Consider the following 15,598-nt stretch of genomic DNA (forward strand, 5'->3'; position numbering starts at 1 on the left):
TAAGCACCCCAAGGTGCGCTTACCGGAAAGATTCTAGCCTAAGTCCATCGTGGGTTGCAGCTGCCTGGGAGAGCTGAGCATGGCATCTCTGCTCCAGCAGAGCTGTCGGGTCTCTCTGGAAGCAGGGCAGAGTCTGACCTCACTTCCTCTTCCGCCCAGAATTCTATTCTGTTTACTCCTCCCATCTATGTTCCAAGCTGAGGCCAAGCAGTTGGTTTATTATAACTTAACCAATGAAATCAACAGATTGATATATGACACTCCCACATCAGACTACCAATATTAATTGATAGTTAATTAAATACCAATTTAAGAACATAACAGTGGGCTGATTCTGGACAAGAGTTTAAAAGGATTTATGAGAGTTTTCTTCTTGCAATTTGATTTCCAGATATTCACTTTTATCTTTCTTTCTCAAAGAAAAGAGCAGGAAACTTTTAAGGCATAGCAGATGAGAAGGTATTTGTTGTATCATAGATTCTCAATATCCTTGTGGAGAGTTACTAGTGGACCCTGTCCTCCCTCTCCAAGAACAGGTGATTAAGAAAGACTCACTCTAGAAGGGAATACACTGGTCTGTTTTCAGTATTATTAGATAACTAAAAAATATTTGAATTGGGTGGATCCATTTTTATATCAATTATAGAAATATTAGCATGCAGACATCATCTCAATAAGGATACAACACTTGTGAATGGGAGATTTATTTTAGGTTTTGTGAAATTGCTCATTCTTATGTTCTCATTCTTTTTTTGGTTTGTTGAGACAGGTTTTCTTTTATGTTCTTATTCATATGTTCACAGATCATATGCAATATGTTTTCTGAAAATTGTACCTTATAAATGCATTGTTCTCTAAATTATTCATTTTAAAATCCAAATAACATTCAAATTTTAATACCCAAATGATGCAATGTTTAATAGCAGAAAGTTTATTTTTACCCAAGGTAGTATATTTTGTTCATTCAATAAGCAAATGAAAGATTCAACTTCTGAGCTATGGTATTCATAAAGATATCATATTCTAATATCATACTCTAAGTCCACAAATGTTCTGTTTTGGAAGTTTTATCTACAGAATCTTAAGGCTCTCAAAGGCACTATTTCATGGAAAAATATTAGCTAAAAATTAATAGAAGTATTTCCCCATAAACACATAAACAAACAACCAAAAAAAAGATCACTTTAGACATTTTGGAAATCTATGAATCTTCATAATCTGCCTCAAGATTTGTTATTTCTTTTCATTAATCTCTTATGTTTTATCTCTCTTACCTTCCTCCATAAGCAACTGATTGTACCTGTATTTTTAAAGTCCTCCAGTTTTCCAATACAGTGTTTATGATGTCTCCTAGGCTACATACTGCATTAAATAGGCCTGCTTATATTCATGCTTCAATAGAATATGTAGATAAAGCATATATTTTCTAGAAGAGAAAATACTGTCATAGAGAGGTTAAGTCAGGCACAGACTTAACTAGTCTTAAAATTAACATTCCATTATATTATGATATCTTACATCCTTCTGTACAGAACAAACTGTCTTCAGGTTTTAAGCACAAGCTTCATGTGCTTCTCCCTTTTATTCCCAGACAAACCCTCAGCAAAGATACTGCTTCACATCTATTTTAGCATCTAGAGCCATGTCAAGGGCTTCTTGACTGCTCAAGAGAAGGCAAAGAACACCTGCTTTGTTCCCAAAACATTTGAGAATGCTTTCCAACTTAATGTGATTGGAACACTACTCATCCTTTCAAAGAAGTCTATTTCTTCCTGATAAAGGGAGATGACACAACACCAAATGCCAAGAATCTTGAGGACCAAATGGTGTCATTGCATCAGCATTGCCATTGAATCAGTGTACTTGAAATGAAGCTTGGCACAGACCGAGCACTCTAGTACAGACTGACTCTTCTCATGATACAACTTCTTGTTAATATAGATTTTAATGGCAGAAGGAGCTCTTTCCCCACATAGCTTTACTTACAGCCTCATGAAGGTTTTCCTTAGACAATGGGACTCAAAGCTAATGTTTTTCTTTCTCTTTTGTTTTTGCATGAGCACAGACTTGGTGCATACTAGCTAGACTGGCACTCAATCGTTGAGCTCCTCCCTCAGCTATGAACTAGTATAAAAGTTATATGTATTGTTCTTGGCCTTTGCACCATTACATTATTCTCTCCTGGCACTTCCTAGCGCAGTGCAATATGAAACATACAGTTACTATAGTGTTGTTTACATTTGAAGCAAAAGTATTTACAGCATATTACTTATGAGTCACCCTGTGGGGAGACCATAGTTAAGTCTTAGTACTGGACAGGTGTGTTCAATCATTTCCCTAAAGAATAATTTAAGATGATGTCTACCAAAATAATAGACAGTGCTCTATGGTTTCCCATTGTGGTTGAAACAAATGTCCACAAACTTAGTTACTTAAAACAATACAAATTCACCATGTGCTGCAGATCAGACGCCAAAACTCATTTTCCTTGGAGAAAAAAAATGAGACATCAGTGGCACTCCATTGTTTTTTGAAAACTAAGGTTATTCCCTTTTATTTTCTAGCCTTTGAAGCTACCTCATCCTCTGCCATTTTTTAAGAGTCTGTAATTGTGGCTTCAGAAAGTCCCCTTATGTTGCAAACCCTTTTGTCTAACTAGTTCTTTGCCATGGACTTGGATGGGAAGGAACTGCCATCCATTTGGGGATCTAGTGCTCCTACTATAACGACTATATTCAGCCAGTCTTTGTTAGACTCTACTTAATCCAGTTTATCGTTTTAATCAATGAGTATTATCCACTGCACAAATTCTTAATCTTGAACTTAAAACCAGATTCCACCTAGGGACCTTGTAAAAGTTACAGATTTCAATATTTTGTGGCTAGGAAGCAGTCTTCGTTCTTGCACTTCTAAGCACCTTCAAGGGTGCAGCTGACCCAGAGACCCTTTGAGTAGAAAGTCTCTAGTGTTTCTGACAGATTTTGATGCCTTGGGAAAGATTCTATTAAAGTCTCTTCATGTCTTTGTAACTCCAATGGTCATTTATACAAATAAATGGTTTTTGGAGCAAAGTAAAACTGAAAATTATTCAAAAGTTGACTGATAATTTTTCAAAGGATTTTAAAAGGTGGTTCTATTTTTATTTTTATTTATGTCTTTGTATGTATATCTGGGTATGTATATATGTATATATATACCCACTGAGATAAGAAGATGCTGTTGGAATCCCTGATGCTGGAATTACAGAAGGTTGTGCGCTGCCTTATGTGGGTATGGGGACCAGAATATGGATCATCTAGAAGAGCAACAATCATTCTTAGATACTGAGCCTTCTCTTCTGTCCTCTACCTTAACAAAAAGTGAGCTAAAATGTCATTTTAAATGAAGGAACTTTAAAAAGCTTGAATACAGATGTCTGAAAATTCTTATACTACATGTATAAAGAAATAAAAATACAACACATATATACATGCACTTAAATTTGTACATGTGGATGTTCATGGAAAGTGTGTGTGTGTGTGTGTGTGTGTGTATAGATAAATAGATGGTAGGTAGAACCTACATTTATGTTAAGTAGTAGAAGTGTGGAAGCCTCAAGTTTTGTAGTGTTTTGTGAGATCTATTCAACTTCAACAATTTTCTCTATGCTAATTTGCATAAGAAAGTGAAAACTGAAGGGATAGACTTGGACTCCTGCAACACAAGAATGTGGGCACATTTAATACTATCAGTCATTTTACATCACTGGTTGACTGAATTAGTTCCAGTGGCCTCTGTCACTAGCTTTCATATTAAAGGTAGAGTCACTAGTTTGAATATTTAAATTTGGTTTCTACACATACTTATCACCCTCATTCTTATTTAATGATTGAAAGTTATTACGCAGGAGCAAGTCAACCAAGCCACGGTTATTATAGCATATCAAACTCCATTGTGAGTGATTATTTTAATGACTCTACCAACAGAGATACATAGACATTCAGACAAAAAAAAATAACCTAATTATAATGACAGCTCCAAAGCCAAGCTGTGACAGTTAAAAAACCAATTTCAAAGTTTTTTGACAGCCATGGCTGAAAGCTTTGTTTGGACCTTTCTGTAATAACAGTTTACTTAAGACCTAAATCCAAAGTGAAGGAAAACAGAAAAAGTCATAGCTTTTCTGTCTTGCTAATAAAATAGAAATCGGGTGACATGTTTTTAATAGAACATTATGTTGAAAAGGGTATAGAAAGGAAGTGATGGGCATGGAATTTAACTCACAATGCAAAGAAAGAGGAAATAACAATGCAAATTCTAATAAGAATAGAAATTTGACAACTGATTTCCTTATCTGTGTTACAATGATCAGTAGTTCCTGCAAGTAACTTGATGGCCATACAAACAGGTTGATTGACAGTTTTTGAATTCGATTTTTATAATATTGATAAAATAAAGTCAAAGAGAAAAAGATAGAAAAGTGTTCAATTGCCAGGAAGGACATGAAGCTTCATGGAAAATTGACTTTTCTCTTGGTTCAGACATCTCTAGATTTATTAGGTTTTTTATCACTTTGGTTTATCTTCCTTGGTTCTGAGCTCAGAGATGCCCAATATAATTAATTCATTCGCCTTGTGTGATTAATTTCTCATTCCTGACAGAAACATATCTGGATCATAAAATGGCATTTGTTTGGACTAGAAGTCTATATAGGGCCTGCAGCATATTAGCACATCCTTATAGATGTCTTATTTAAAAATGGTAATAAACGTTTTGTGCAAATTGTGTCCACTTACTGTGAAGAAAACTGAGGTGCAGTGACTGCACCTGGGGCTTACGTGACTTATTCAGAGGTACAACACCAGGAAGTGGTGGAGTCTCCGCTGCAGACAATTTGGCTACCCCCAACTGGGCTGGGCTACACCCCATTCTGTTAGAGAGGGCTAGGTGAGATGATGCCTTGGACATCTTTCAAGTACACTTTATCTCAGGCTGAGAATTATGTAGGTTCTTTCAGTTGCACTGCTAAGGAACTTGTCAGTCAAGTCACAGGGCAGGGACACAGTGTCCATAGTATGGGGAAGAAAAGAAGCCTCAAGAAGAGAAGATGTGACTGCTTTCTATGTTCTGCCTCAGAAAGGTTTTGCTTTGGGGTGTTAGCAAAGCCTATGCAAGCTTTTCTCTGAAGCCTTACTCCCCACCTGCCTCCACTTTGTGCTATACGTTTATCTGCCACAGTACGGATCTCCATGTCTAAATGAAAGGCACAGTTCTCGCTCCATGCCTCATTCAAATTCATATTCTCTCTCTTCCTTTATCAAGCTCTCATGCACTCTCTCCTATTTATGAGTCTTTAATAAATTTCCTTCTAATACCAAAAAAAAAAAATAAAGGAAGAGACCATATGGTAGCCTCAGTCCTGAGCGGTTGCTCTCTGTGTCCAAAGCCTCCACTTAGATGATCTCTTCCTCACAATGCAGTAAAATCACAGAACAGGCTTCAAACAGACTTGGTGGTAGAGCTTGGTTCTGATGCATTCTGTTGTGTGGTCTTGAACAAACAACCTAAGTCCTACGAACGCTGTGTATAATACATGTCACATATGCTACTGTTTAGAGCTGTAGCATTAATAGATGCAGCATGATTAGCATTACATAAATGGCTTGACACATAATAAACATTCAACACATGGCAGCTACTGTGATACCTGTTTTTAATGCTTAGTTAGCTCCACTCCAATAAAGGAAATGGACTTGGACCAGATTTAATCCCCAATCCTGAGTCCAGCCTTGATTCTTATGTGACAGTGGAGAAAATTACTTAACTTCTTGGAGTCTCAGTTTTCTTATTCATCAAATTAGAATAACATCCTAGGACTATCATCAACTTTAATTGAGTTAATCTATGTAAAATTCTAGAACAGCTCTAGATATAAGCTCAACAGACAGTCATTATTCATTACAAGATTATTTTCAGAATTTATATAAGCAATAAAGGAAAAATAAGTCTTCTGTTTCTCCCTCTTTACAACTTTATAACCATCAGCAAAATGTTTTATTATCCTCCTTGATACCAAACAGACATGCTTGTTTTTCAGAATAACCATTATGAAAACTATTTTTCATATATTCACAACTCAAGGTCAAAACAACCTAATGTCCAAGAATTCAAGCATATACAAGTGAAATTAAATGTATTTTCCAATTTTAACTGAAGATTTCTGAAACTATGTTCCTCTACATCTTTAACTCATTGAAAGAAATGGCTTCCTTTGGTCTCACTGTTGAGCAAGAAAGACATTGATCAGTGGCCCTGGAAATACTGTTTTTCACTGCCATACTGTCCCATAGGTGTGTTGTCCCTCAAAATATATCACCACTCACATGACAGTTAGTGGTGATGTTTGTGTCTTTGTGAAGGATTTACCTATCGGTTTTGCCTCCTCAGAAAATGATGCGGTCATCCGTTTTCCACATGTTTATTCTGAGCATGGTGACTGTGGACGTGATAGTCGCCGCCAGCAACTACTACAAGGGAGAAAACTTCAGAAGGCAGTATGATGAATTCTACCTCGCAGAGGTAAGTCGCTGGAGGTATGTGCAGCAGCGCTATACGCAGAGGAGCCTCGTCAAGGGCCTTTACTTGACTGCCTCCTGAGCTGACCCATCATCTGCCACTTAAGAGATTCTTCTGGTCACTTGTTTGACTCATTTCCTGTCACCATGAGCCTGGGCAGGCTTCTCCACAGCAGTTAAGTTGCCAAGGTAACCTTTCTTTGCCCTTTGAGTCTTAGTCCAGATCTTTCTGTTTTCCTAACAACCTCTCATTTTGTGTCCTTTTGTCATACTGTGGTAGCATACTTCTACTGCTGTAAGTTATCCCAGGTTCAGAAACTCAGAAAGAGACTAGTCAGCTCCATTGTGGGGGAGGATGCGGGTAAACTGAAAATGCCACTACAGTAATTACTACACCAGAGGCTCAGGGGTTAACACCTGAGCTGAGGATGCCAAACCACACAGAGGAGGAATGTTTAAAATGATGGATGTGCTAATTGCCCTGATTTGGTCATTACCCATCTGTACATGCACCACATCAAATTAACCTGAAGTCATTAGACTTGGGCAGCAATGAAGCATCTCACTGGACCTAATTCTTAATTTTTAAATTAATCAACTAATTAATTTTTCCCAGCCTGATCACAGTTTCCCCTCCATCCCCCCTCTCCTCCCAGTCCCTCTCCCCATCCACTTCCTCCACCTTCCCTTCAGAAAAGTACCCAGCAAGCAAAGTGTATAAAGTTGCAGCAAGACTAGGCACCTCCTCTCCTATTGAGGATGGAGGAGGCAACCCAGCAAGAGGGAAGAGTCCCAAAGCAGGCAACAGAGTCAGTGACAACCCCCCACTCCCTCTGCCAGGAGTCCCACAAGAAGATGAAGCAACATATGGGAAACACAAGTAAAAAGGGCACAAGTGAGTCCCATGCAAGTTCTCTGGACGATGATTCAGTCTCTGTGAGATCCCATGAGGCCAAGCTAGCTGACTCTGTATATTTTCCCATGGTGCTCTTGGCCCCTCTGGCTCCCATAAAGCTTCTTCCCCCTCCTCCACAGGATTTTCCAAGGCCCACCTAATATTTGGCTGTGCTTCACTGCATCTGTTTCCATCAATTGCTGGGTGAAGCCTCTCAGATCATAATTGGGCTAGGCAATGATCTGGGGTCCCCAGGACCAGCCTGGACTCTGGTAAAGGAAATTGAGGTCTAATTCTTGAATATTTTTAATCGTCTTCAAAGACCACTGTTTTAAGTCTAAAGCAAATCTCACAATTCAATGGCCATATATTTATGGAAAAATGGATTGATTTATAGAGACCCATTCATTGTATAAAAGAGATATACAAATTTAATGATGCTACACTTCAAAAACCCCATATATGAGAAAAACAAACTTAAAACCAGAAAGCCACACTTTAATTTTGTTTACTAAAATAACATTATCATATAGAAAGCAATTTATTTTGTAATTGAGTTCTCTTAGGAACTCAAAACACCCCTAACACATTAAAAATGGAACGGGTTAATAAAAATTCAGTTCACACACACACAAACTTTTCTGAAAAAGAATCACGCACATACATAAGTTGAATATAAGCATCTATGTAGATGTTAAGAAACTTCTGTGGAATCATTTATAAACCCCATCCTCCTTGTAGAGTTCTATTTCCTGTAACAAAATCCCCTGATCCTAACTTCCACTGCCTAGGAATAGCTGTGACATGGCATTGATCTGATAGTTTCAGGTTATACCCTTACAGGCATCAAGAAAACAGGTGGTAAACAATACCAGTGGTGAAAGAATGGAGAATCTCATGAGTAAATTATATCTACATACACACCAAAGAAGTAACAGCTTTGCTGCAAACTCAGCAAGAAATATCATTAAGTAGAAATGGGCTGACAAGGTAGCTCAGTTGCTAAAGATACTTCCATCCAAGTCTGATGACCTGACTTCAGTCCTCAATCCGCAAGTTGAAAAAGGGAAAATCAATATAGGTTATACTAACATGTGTCATTGCACAAATTTGCACACAGACAGATATCAAGTCATATAGATACACAATCAAAATGATCAAATGAATGTAAACATTTTATAGCATAAACAAAAACATAGACTTATAGTGACCACGGCCGCTCAAAAATAATCATTCAGAGGCTTAATATTAATTATAATTGCTTGACTGATGACTCAGACTTATTATTGGCTAGCTCTTACTGATAAATTCCAATAATCTGTGTATCACTATATGACTTTGTGGCATTACCTGTTCTCTAGTACATCTTGCTGCTCTGGCAGCTCACTGGCAACTCTCTCACCCTACCTTTCTTCACCTGATTCTCTGCTTGGATTTCCCACCTAACTATATTCTGTCATGCTATAGGCCAAATCACCTTCATTCATCAACCAATAAAAGCAACACATATGCGCAGCCTACAGAAGAACATCCCACATCAGGGATGTTTTATGATAAGGTTTTAACATAAAGAACGGATATGGATTGGAGAGGTGGGTCCTCACTGAATTTTATTTCTCTCAAGTAGTGAGAAGTGGATGGACATTGAAGTAAATGGCACAATAAAATGTGAAGCTTAAGTAAATTGGGGAGATTAAGCCAAATATATTATTATTAACAATATATTAATAATAAATTATTATTAAATTAATTAATTTTAATTAATTAAAATTAATTAATCTTAATTAAAAATTAATTATGAATAAATTAATAATAACAATAATAAAAGACACTTCAAGTGCAGTGTTAAAGATTCAAACAAATTTTCACAATATGGACTTAACAGTGACATCACATGAAAGATAATAACTGTCCTGAGTCTTACATAAGAAAGAAGAAAGGCAATGTTCAAGCTGACCCAGCTTTAGAATGGGAGAGCTGAGAAACAAAGAGATGGGAAAATAGGGATGATTCACAAAGCAGATGAACTGAAGGCCAGGTGGCTCTGGTTGGCAATGGAAATTGATAAAATAGAGAAGAATGAAAGGGAAATAAAATACTCAAGATCTCTATATGATCAAAACACACATTTGACTGAAGTGGGAGAATAAGAAAGTAACCATGGCCTGAAACAGGAATTCAAGACTTCCAGTTGCACCATAACTTTGATAATAAAGAATAAAAATTAGTGTGTTGTGTCAAGATTGATAGATTAAACATAAGAATGGGGTTACGACAAGAGTGCAAGGAACCACCATAGCCTGAGAGTTGCTGAGTTCTTAGACAAGGTGCATGAGTGGTTGGTGGAAAGTTGAGTAGACAGTGGGGAGATGGAGTCAGAGGTTGATTTATCCTGATGGAATTCTATCATGGGGTTTCTAGGATGAATGGATGGAGCATCTTTTCCTTATTCACTTATTGTATGCCACAGAACATAGCAGCATGGACTCCCTCTTGTACAAAGGGATGTGTGTAGTAGAGAATTATGTAATATACTTGGGAGAAAAACACTGGAGGCAAAGACATGTGCATGAGGTATAATCTGCACATGGAACTTGATAAAGTAGAAGGGATTGTTTAAAATAGAAACATAATGCTTACAAGGCCATGTCATAGAGGCGAAAATAAAGATTCCACATTGCACAAAAGAATTACATCAGAGGTTTAAGGAGTGATGACCAGCATTCTGGAGAACAGAGATCATCATGGTAATAGGATATTGCCATTCTCTCGAGGAGCACCAATCTCTCCTGCAGGAGTACTAATATTAGCGATTGCATGGGCATCACTTCTGTATTCTTCCCACAGTAGATACTTGTTATACCATGTGCTAGGGAGTAAATGAAGTGGCCACATACCCTGGAGATGACTTGATCTTTCATTATACTATAAAAATTGAAACAAGGTATCAAAGAATTTCTATTGTAGAGTTCATTAATTGATACTTAAATGCTGGTAGAGTCTTGAGGCAGGTGATTATTCCTTGTCAATTTTTATAGTTTTATTGATAACATTAAAAATAACAACCATAGAGCTAAGATGGGGCAGCAAAACCAGGCAAAACCTGAAATACTTTTTATAGATATATCCTAACTTGTTGTCCTTCTCAAACCAATAACACAAACTTAAGTTTAAAAACGAGCCATGTCTTGAGGTAAATCCTCTCTACATAAGTACCCACTGCTAATGACATGACATTGAACATGTAAAAATTTTAGGAGCATAGATTTTGTAGGAAGTGTTATTGCAGCATCTAACATGAACATCAAGAAGAAGGGATATGCTAGGAGGACAATTCAGGAGGGTATGGACATGTCTGTGGCACTGGTGGTGATGGTTTCATAAGCATGTATGTATACCCAGCCCAGCAAGTTAGTACACTATATAAATACACCTATTACATGTCAAATGTTTCTCAATAAAAAGGTAGATAATTAAATAAATAAGTGCAATGACTAACTCTTTGAAATCCTGGAAGGAAAAGGAAATAAATAAGCTAGGCATAAGATTCTATTTACTTAAGTAATCTACAGACATCGGCTTATCATTGAACTACTTAAACAATCAAAATCTGTTCCAATAGATGCACTGACTTTTGGTGTTTGAGTCTCTTAGAATATGCATGTGTTGGGCCCTAAAGCCCCACCAAGGAGGAGGTCGCCCCAAGAGACACTCACAGCACGGTTGATGCAATAGCAAGAGGAATTTTTATTCTGCCACGGCAGAGGTCCCTCAGCCTCGAGAGGAGAAGGACTACAATGGGGATGGAAAGTACTCAAAGCTCCCGTGCACGCGTGGCTGGTTACTAGGGACCTGGTTCCCAGGAAGGGGGGTGCAGTAATGCTAAGGTGCCTCCTAATGCTAGAGGCCTGGTTCCCAGGATGGGGGGTGCAGTAGTGCTAAGGTGTCTCAAAGTCTTTCACATGGACTTCCTTCAAATTCTCGTAGCCCATCTTTTTAAATAAAAAAATTTATATTAAGTCATAGTGATTTATTTTGTTCTAGCTAAATGTACTTTTTAAGCAAATATTTTCTTTCAGTTTAAGCCAAGAATCACAAAAATTTTTTGAAGAGCTAAAAACATCTGTTAGACTCTGTAGGCCACCAACTCTCTGTCTGCTCCTCAATTCAGCCACCTTTGTTCCAAAGTGAATGTGGTCTCAAGACAGCTTAATTTTATAAAAGTCTATTTACAAAAGCAAGCAATATGCTGGATGTTGTATGAGCTACAGTAGCACAGAGCTTTCCAAGTAGAATTCTCATAGCTACCACTTTTTGGAAAACCTATTAAGTTCTAAGGACTTTAAAGAAATTCATTATCTCATTTAATTCCCCCAAACAGCTATGATGGCAGCGGTTGAAGACAAGGGGTGTAATGGCTCTGTGTTCAGGAAACAGCGTTATGTAAGAGCTCTGAAAGCTGAACTTCACACTATGTCACAAGAGATCATGAGGTTTGAAAGAGGCAATTTCTTTGTTAGAGTTCTACATATTATAGAATAAATTGTTTAGGAAAATTCAAAATAAACCACACAACCCATTAGGAGTCAACTCACAGTCTAAATCAACTTCCTTTGAGGATGAATTAAGCTGCTTAGCTTCTATTGTAGAGCAGCAGACTTGCTCTATTACTTTGGATTAATATATCTAAATTTAGAATTACCTAAGAAACAGGAAAAAGATGTTTTTATTTCCCAGATTATGCTTTAACATAAAAAGTATAGACCAATTATCTGGTTAAAAAATTACTTTTCATTTTCATCCAGGCAATACTTATATTAATCACAAATATTAATATTATTGGCATCATTTTCTGCTCTATGGTAATTTGGATATTTGTATATTCATTAGAAGACTGTCCACATTAAAAATCCAAGTGCTACATGAAGTTCTATCACAGGAGGTGAGCAATTTTAACAGAAATTTCTCATTTAAGAAACTTTGTTTTTCAAGTGAAAAGAAGGAGTCATAATTTACCGGTCTGTCTTTTCCTGAATAAAAACCTAAACGTGGCCTGGAGGAAGTATTCTTGAAACAGACATTCAACTTTCCAGTTGTATGTTGTTTGTCAAGCTTAGAATATCTCTCGCAATTCCCTACCAGTATACACACTCGAATGCTATATTGTCTTTATTAAACTATTATTTTCTACCTAAAATTGTGTAAATAAAAATAATTGAACCCAGGCACACCTTTAATCCCAGCACTCTGGAAGTAGAGGCAGGCAGATTTCTGTGAGTTCGAGAGTTTGAGGTCAACCTGGTCTACAAGAACTAGTTCCAGGACAGGTACCAAAGCTACACAGAGAAACCCTGTCTCTTGAAAAACAAAAAAACAAACAAACAAAAAAAAAAAAAAAAAACAACAAAAAGGTAGCAAATGGAAAATTTGTTGTTAGGTGTATTTTGGCTGTGTATCTCAAACCTTACATCTCTGTGAACAGTTCATGTACCAATCCATATTTCTGACAGCTCTAAAATCATTCTCTACTGCAGTAGGAATCTAAAATATCTATAAAACTGACATTTCGGAGGTTATATGTCATATTCTGGCCAACGTGCTGATTGTTTTTAGAGTTCCTATAGCTTGAGAGGATGAATATATCTTTAGAAAGGTTGTTGTTCAAGCAACATGGTCCTAAGACTAAACTTGTCTTGCACTGGTAAGAGTTGGGAAGGATTGAACTTCTCCGTGGTAGATACCTGGCATGTCAAATACAGCCATCAGCCTTCGTTCATTATGTAAGGCTATACTTCATCTTTGCCTATCATTTCTGTTATGTGAAATGTCCAGTCTTTGAAAAATCTGCAACTTTTCACTTTATTCTTAATTATTAGTCATTTTATAAACCTATCACATAGACAATATTGCATAAAAATATTTGTGCTCACCATTATCTTCCTGGTTCTTTAAAAGTAATTTTTTTCCATTTGCTTCAGAGTATTCATTCAAAAACATTGAATAGACAGAGTAAGAAAGTCCCCTGTGTGTCCTTTCTTCTTATTCTTCTGCCTATTCTACTGAGAAGTATATTCATCACTCCAAAGTATGTCTTTTAAGAGTTTCAAATATCTACAAAGAGTTTGGTTTTATCTTTCATTCTTTATGGCCTTTGAAAACACTGCTGTTGATCCCAGTCCTGGATGCTTATTTGTTCCACGGATAATGGCATTGTAGTCTTCAGGGCTTCGCTTTTGATCTTTTGCCATGAGATACAGTGCTTCTCTGCAAACATTCTCATCTCTGATTTCATGCCACGGTGGGGAGAGCCTTTGAGGAGTTTCTGTTTGTGTCTTTTTCTCAGAGCATATATCTTGGCTAGAGACTGCGAGAGTACAAAATACAATCATATTCAATTGTTCCAACTGTGCTTGGAAACACTCATTCCGCCTGTTTGTAGTTCTGCCGGATTGTGTGAACAGACTCATTTCATGCTAACTTTGTGGTCATTCTCTTTTAAATTTTATCATTCTTATATAAGAAATCATTGTAGATAAATTAATATGCCCGGTCTTGATTACTGTAGAGACTTAGCTTTTTTCCTCTTCTATTTTCTTGCCTCCCAAATAAGTGGACCTGGCTGTTTTTCAGTTATCTGGTGAACTGCAGATCCTCTCCTTGAGTGCAGCTTATCTCTTAGTTTTGAAGTTATTGATTTCCTTGGTTTCCATGAAGGTTATCAGTCTTAATAATGTAAGGCTTAATAGTCTTTATCTTTTAATATAAAGTCAAGTATCTTGGATATTTAAAATTGCTTAAGTGTCAGGGAATCTGTTTTTTTAATATTATCCACTAAGAATGAAAGAAAACCTATGTAGCTAGTTCAGCACATGAAGAATATCAGATAAAACTATTTGTGAGGAAAGCCCTTAGCAAACCACTGAGAAAAGCAAACTTTATTGCTTACCATTATAAAGGTATCTATGAAAACCTACAAATGACAAGGATGAATGGTGGAAATTCATGTCCAGACGGAAGTAAGCTGTGTGTATTTCCTGTCACTCCTTCTGTCCAGTATTTCCCTGGAACCTAAACTAGAAGAACAAAAGCAGAAGAAAAACCCAAGAAGTATAATTAGGAAAAGAGAGACAAAGAGAAGGAAAGGGGAAGAGAAATCAGAGAAGAGAGCACAGAACACTTTCAATGATGCATTTGTCAGTGTAAAAATTCCAAACAAACCTGTAGGCATGTTCTAAGAAATAAGAATTTACAATAATGTTGTGAGATATGGAATTAGCATACTAAATTCATAGTATTTCTACATCACAATAATGAAAAGTTAATAGACAATAGTTTATTAAAAAATATTGAAAGATGTCTAGGTATACATTTCACAATATATATATATATATATGATCGTTGGGGAAAATTAGAAAGCATTGGTGAAACATGCAAGAAAACAAAAAATTTAAAAACTCAATAAACATAACATTAGCAACAATTAAATCTATGTATAAAAATACATTTATTTTGGCTCCCAGCTCAAAAATTTTGGTTTTTAGTGATGGGGAAAATATGACTCTGGGAACAGTCCATTCTGTGGGGAACCTATGGTAACAGTTCTCCATATAACCATAAACCAGAAAACAGAGAGCACAGGTCAGAATCAGGGGCAGTATAACCTTCAAAGGCCCAGTCCCAGTAACCTATTTACTCCAACAAAGCTTCCACTAAAGGCTCCATAATATAAAACTAGTGCCATATGCTTGGAACCAAGAGTTTAAAATATGAGCCTTTGGGGTCATTCTAGATGCAAAGCATAACAAAGGCTCACCCGAGTTTAAACCTGATGGTTCTTACAGTGTTTGTGATTGAAATGTCAAGCAGTGTTCACATTTGTAGCTTATGATACAGTCAACCTCATGAATCACCTCATTGCCACAGACAACTGTGTACAGCCCCCATGTCTCTGGTGCACTGTCAGCGTACTAGATAGTCCAATAGAAAACTTTTGAAACAAATGGCTAAATAGTGCAGCTTATCATTATAGAGCTGTTACTCTGTCTAAAACTGATAATGTTCCTAAGGCTGATAAAATTCATAATAAGATTAAAATATTTTAGAAATATATATAAAAGAATTGTCAGAAGGAATTTAGCTAATTAAAGTT

At 36.7% G+C, this 15,598-nt stretch overlaps 1 protein-coding gene across 2 annotated transcripts in view; it reads left to right on the forward strand.

The window, feature by feature from the left end:
• The window catches only part of Nalcn (sodium leak channel, non-selective), a 259,437-nt gene that overhangs the window by 93,655 nt on the left and 150,184 nt on the right, over positions 1–15,598 (forward strand). For both annotated transcript variants that reach the window (XM_050150391.1, XM_050150392.1), the window contains exon 11: positions 6,427–6,558. In XM_050150391.1, the coding sequence (XP_050006348.1) occupies positions 6,427–6,558 (132 nt within the window). The remainder of the gene's footprint in view (positions 1–6,426; positions 6,559–15,598) is intronic.

This window comes from Alexandromys fortis, unplaced genomic scaffold (assembly GCF_014885135.2).
Source record: "Alexandromys fortis isolate MF-2015 unplaced genomic scaffold, M_Fortis_MF-2015_v1.1 scaffold_66, whole genome shotgun sequence".
In the NCBI taxonomy this organism is placed as follows: Eukaryota; Metazoa; Chordata; class Mammalia; order Rodentia; family Cricetidae; genus Alexandromys; species Alexandromys fortis.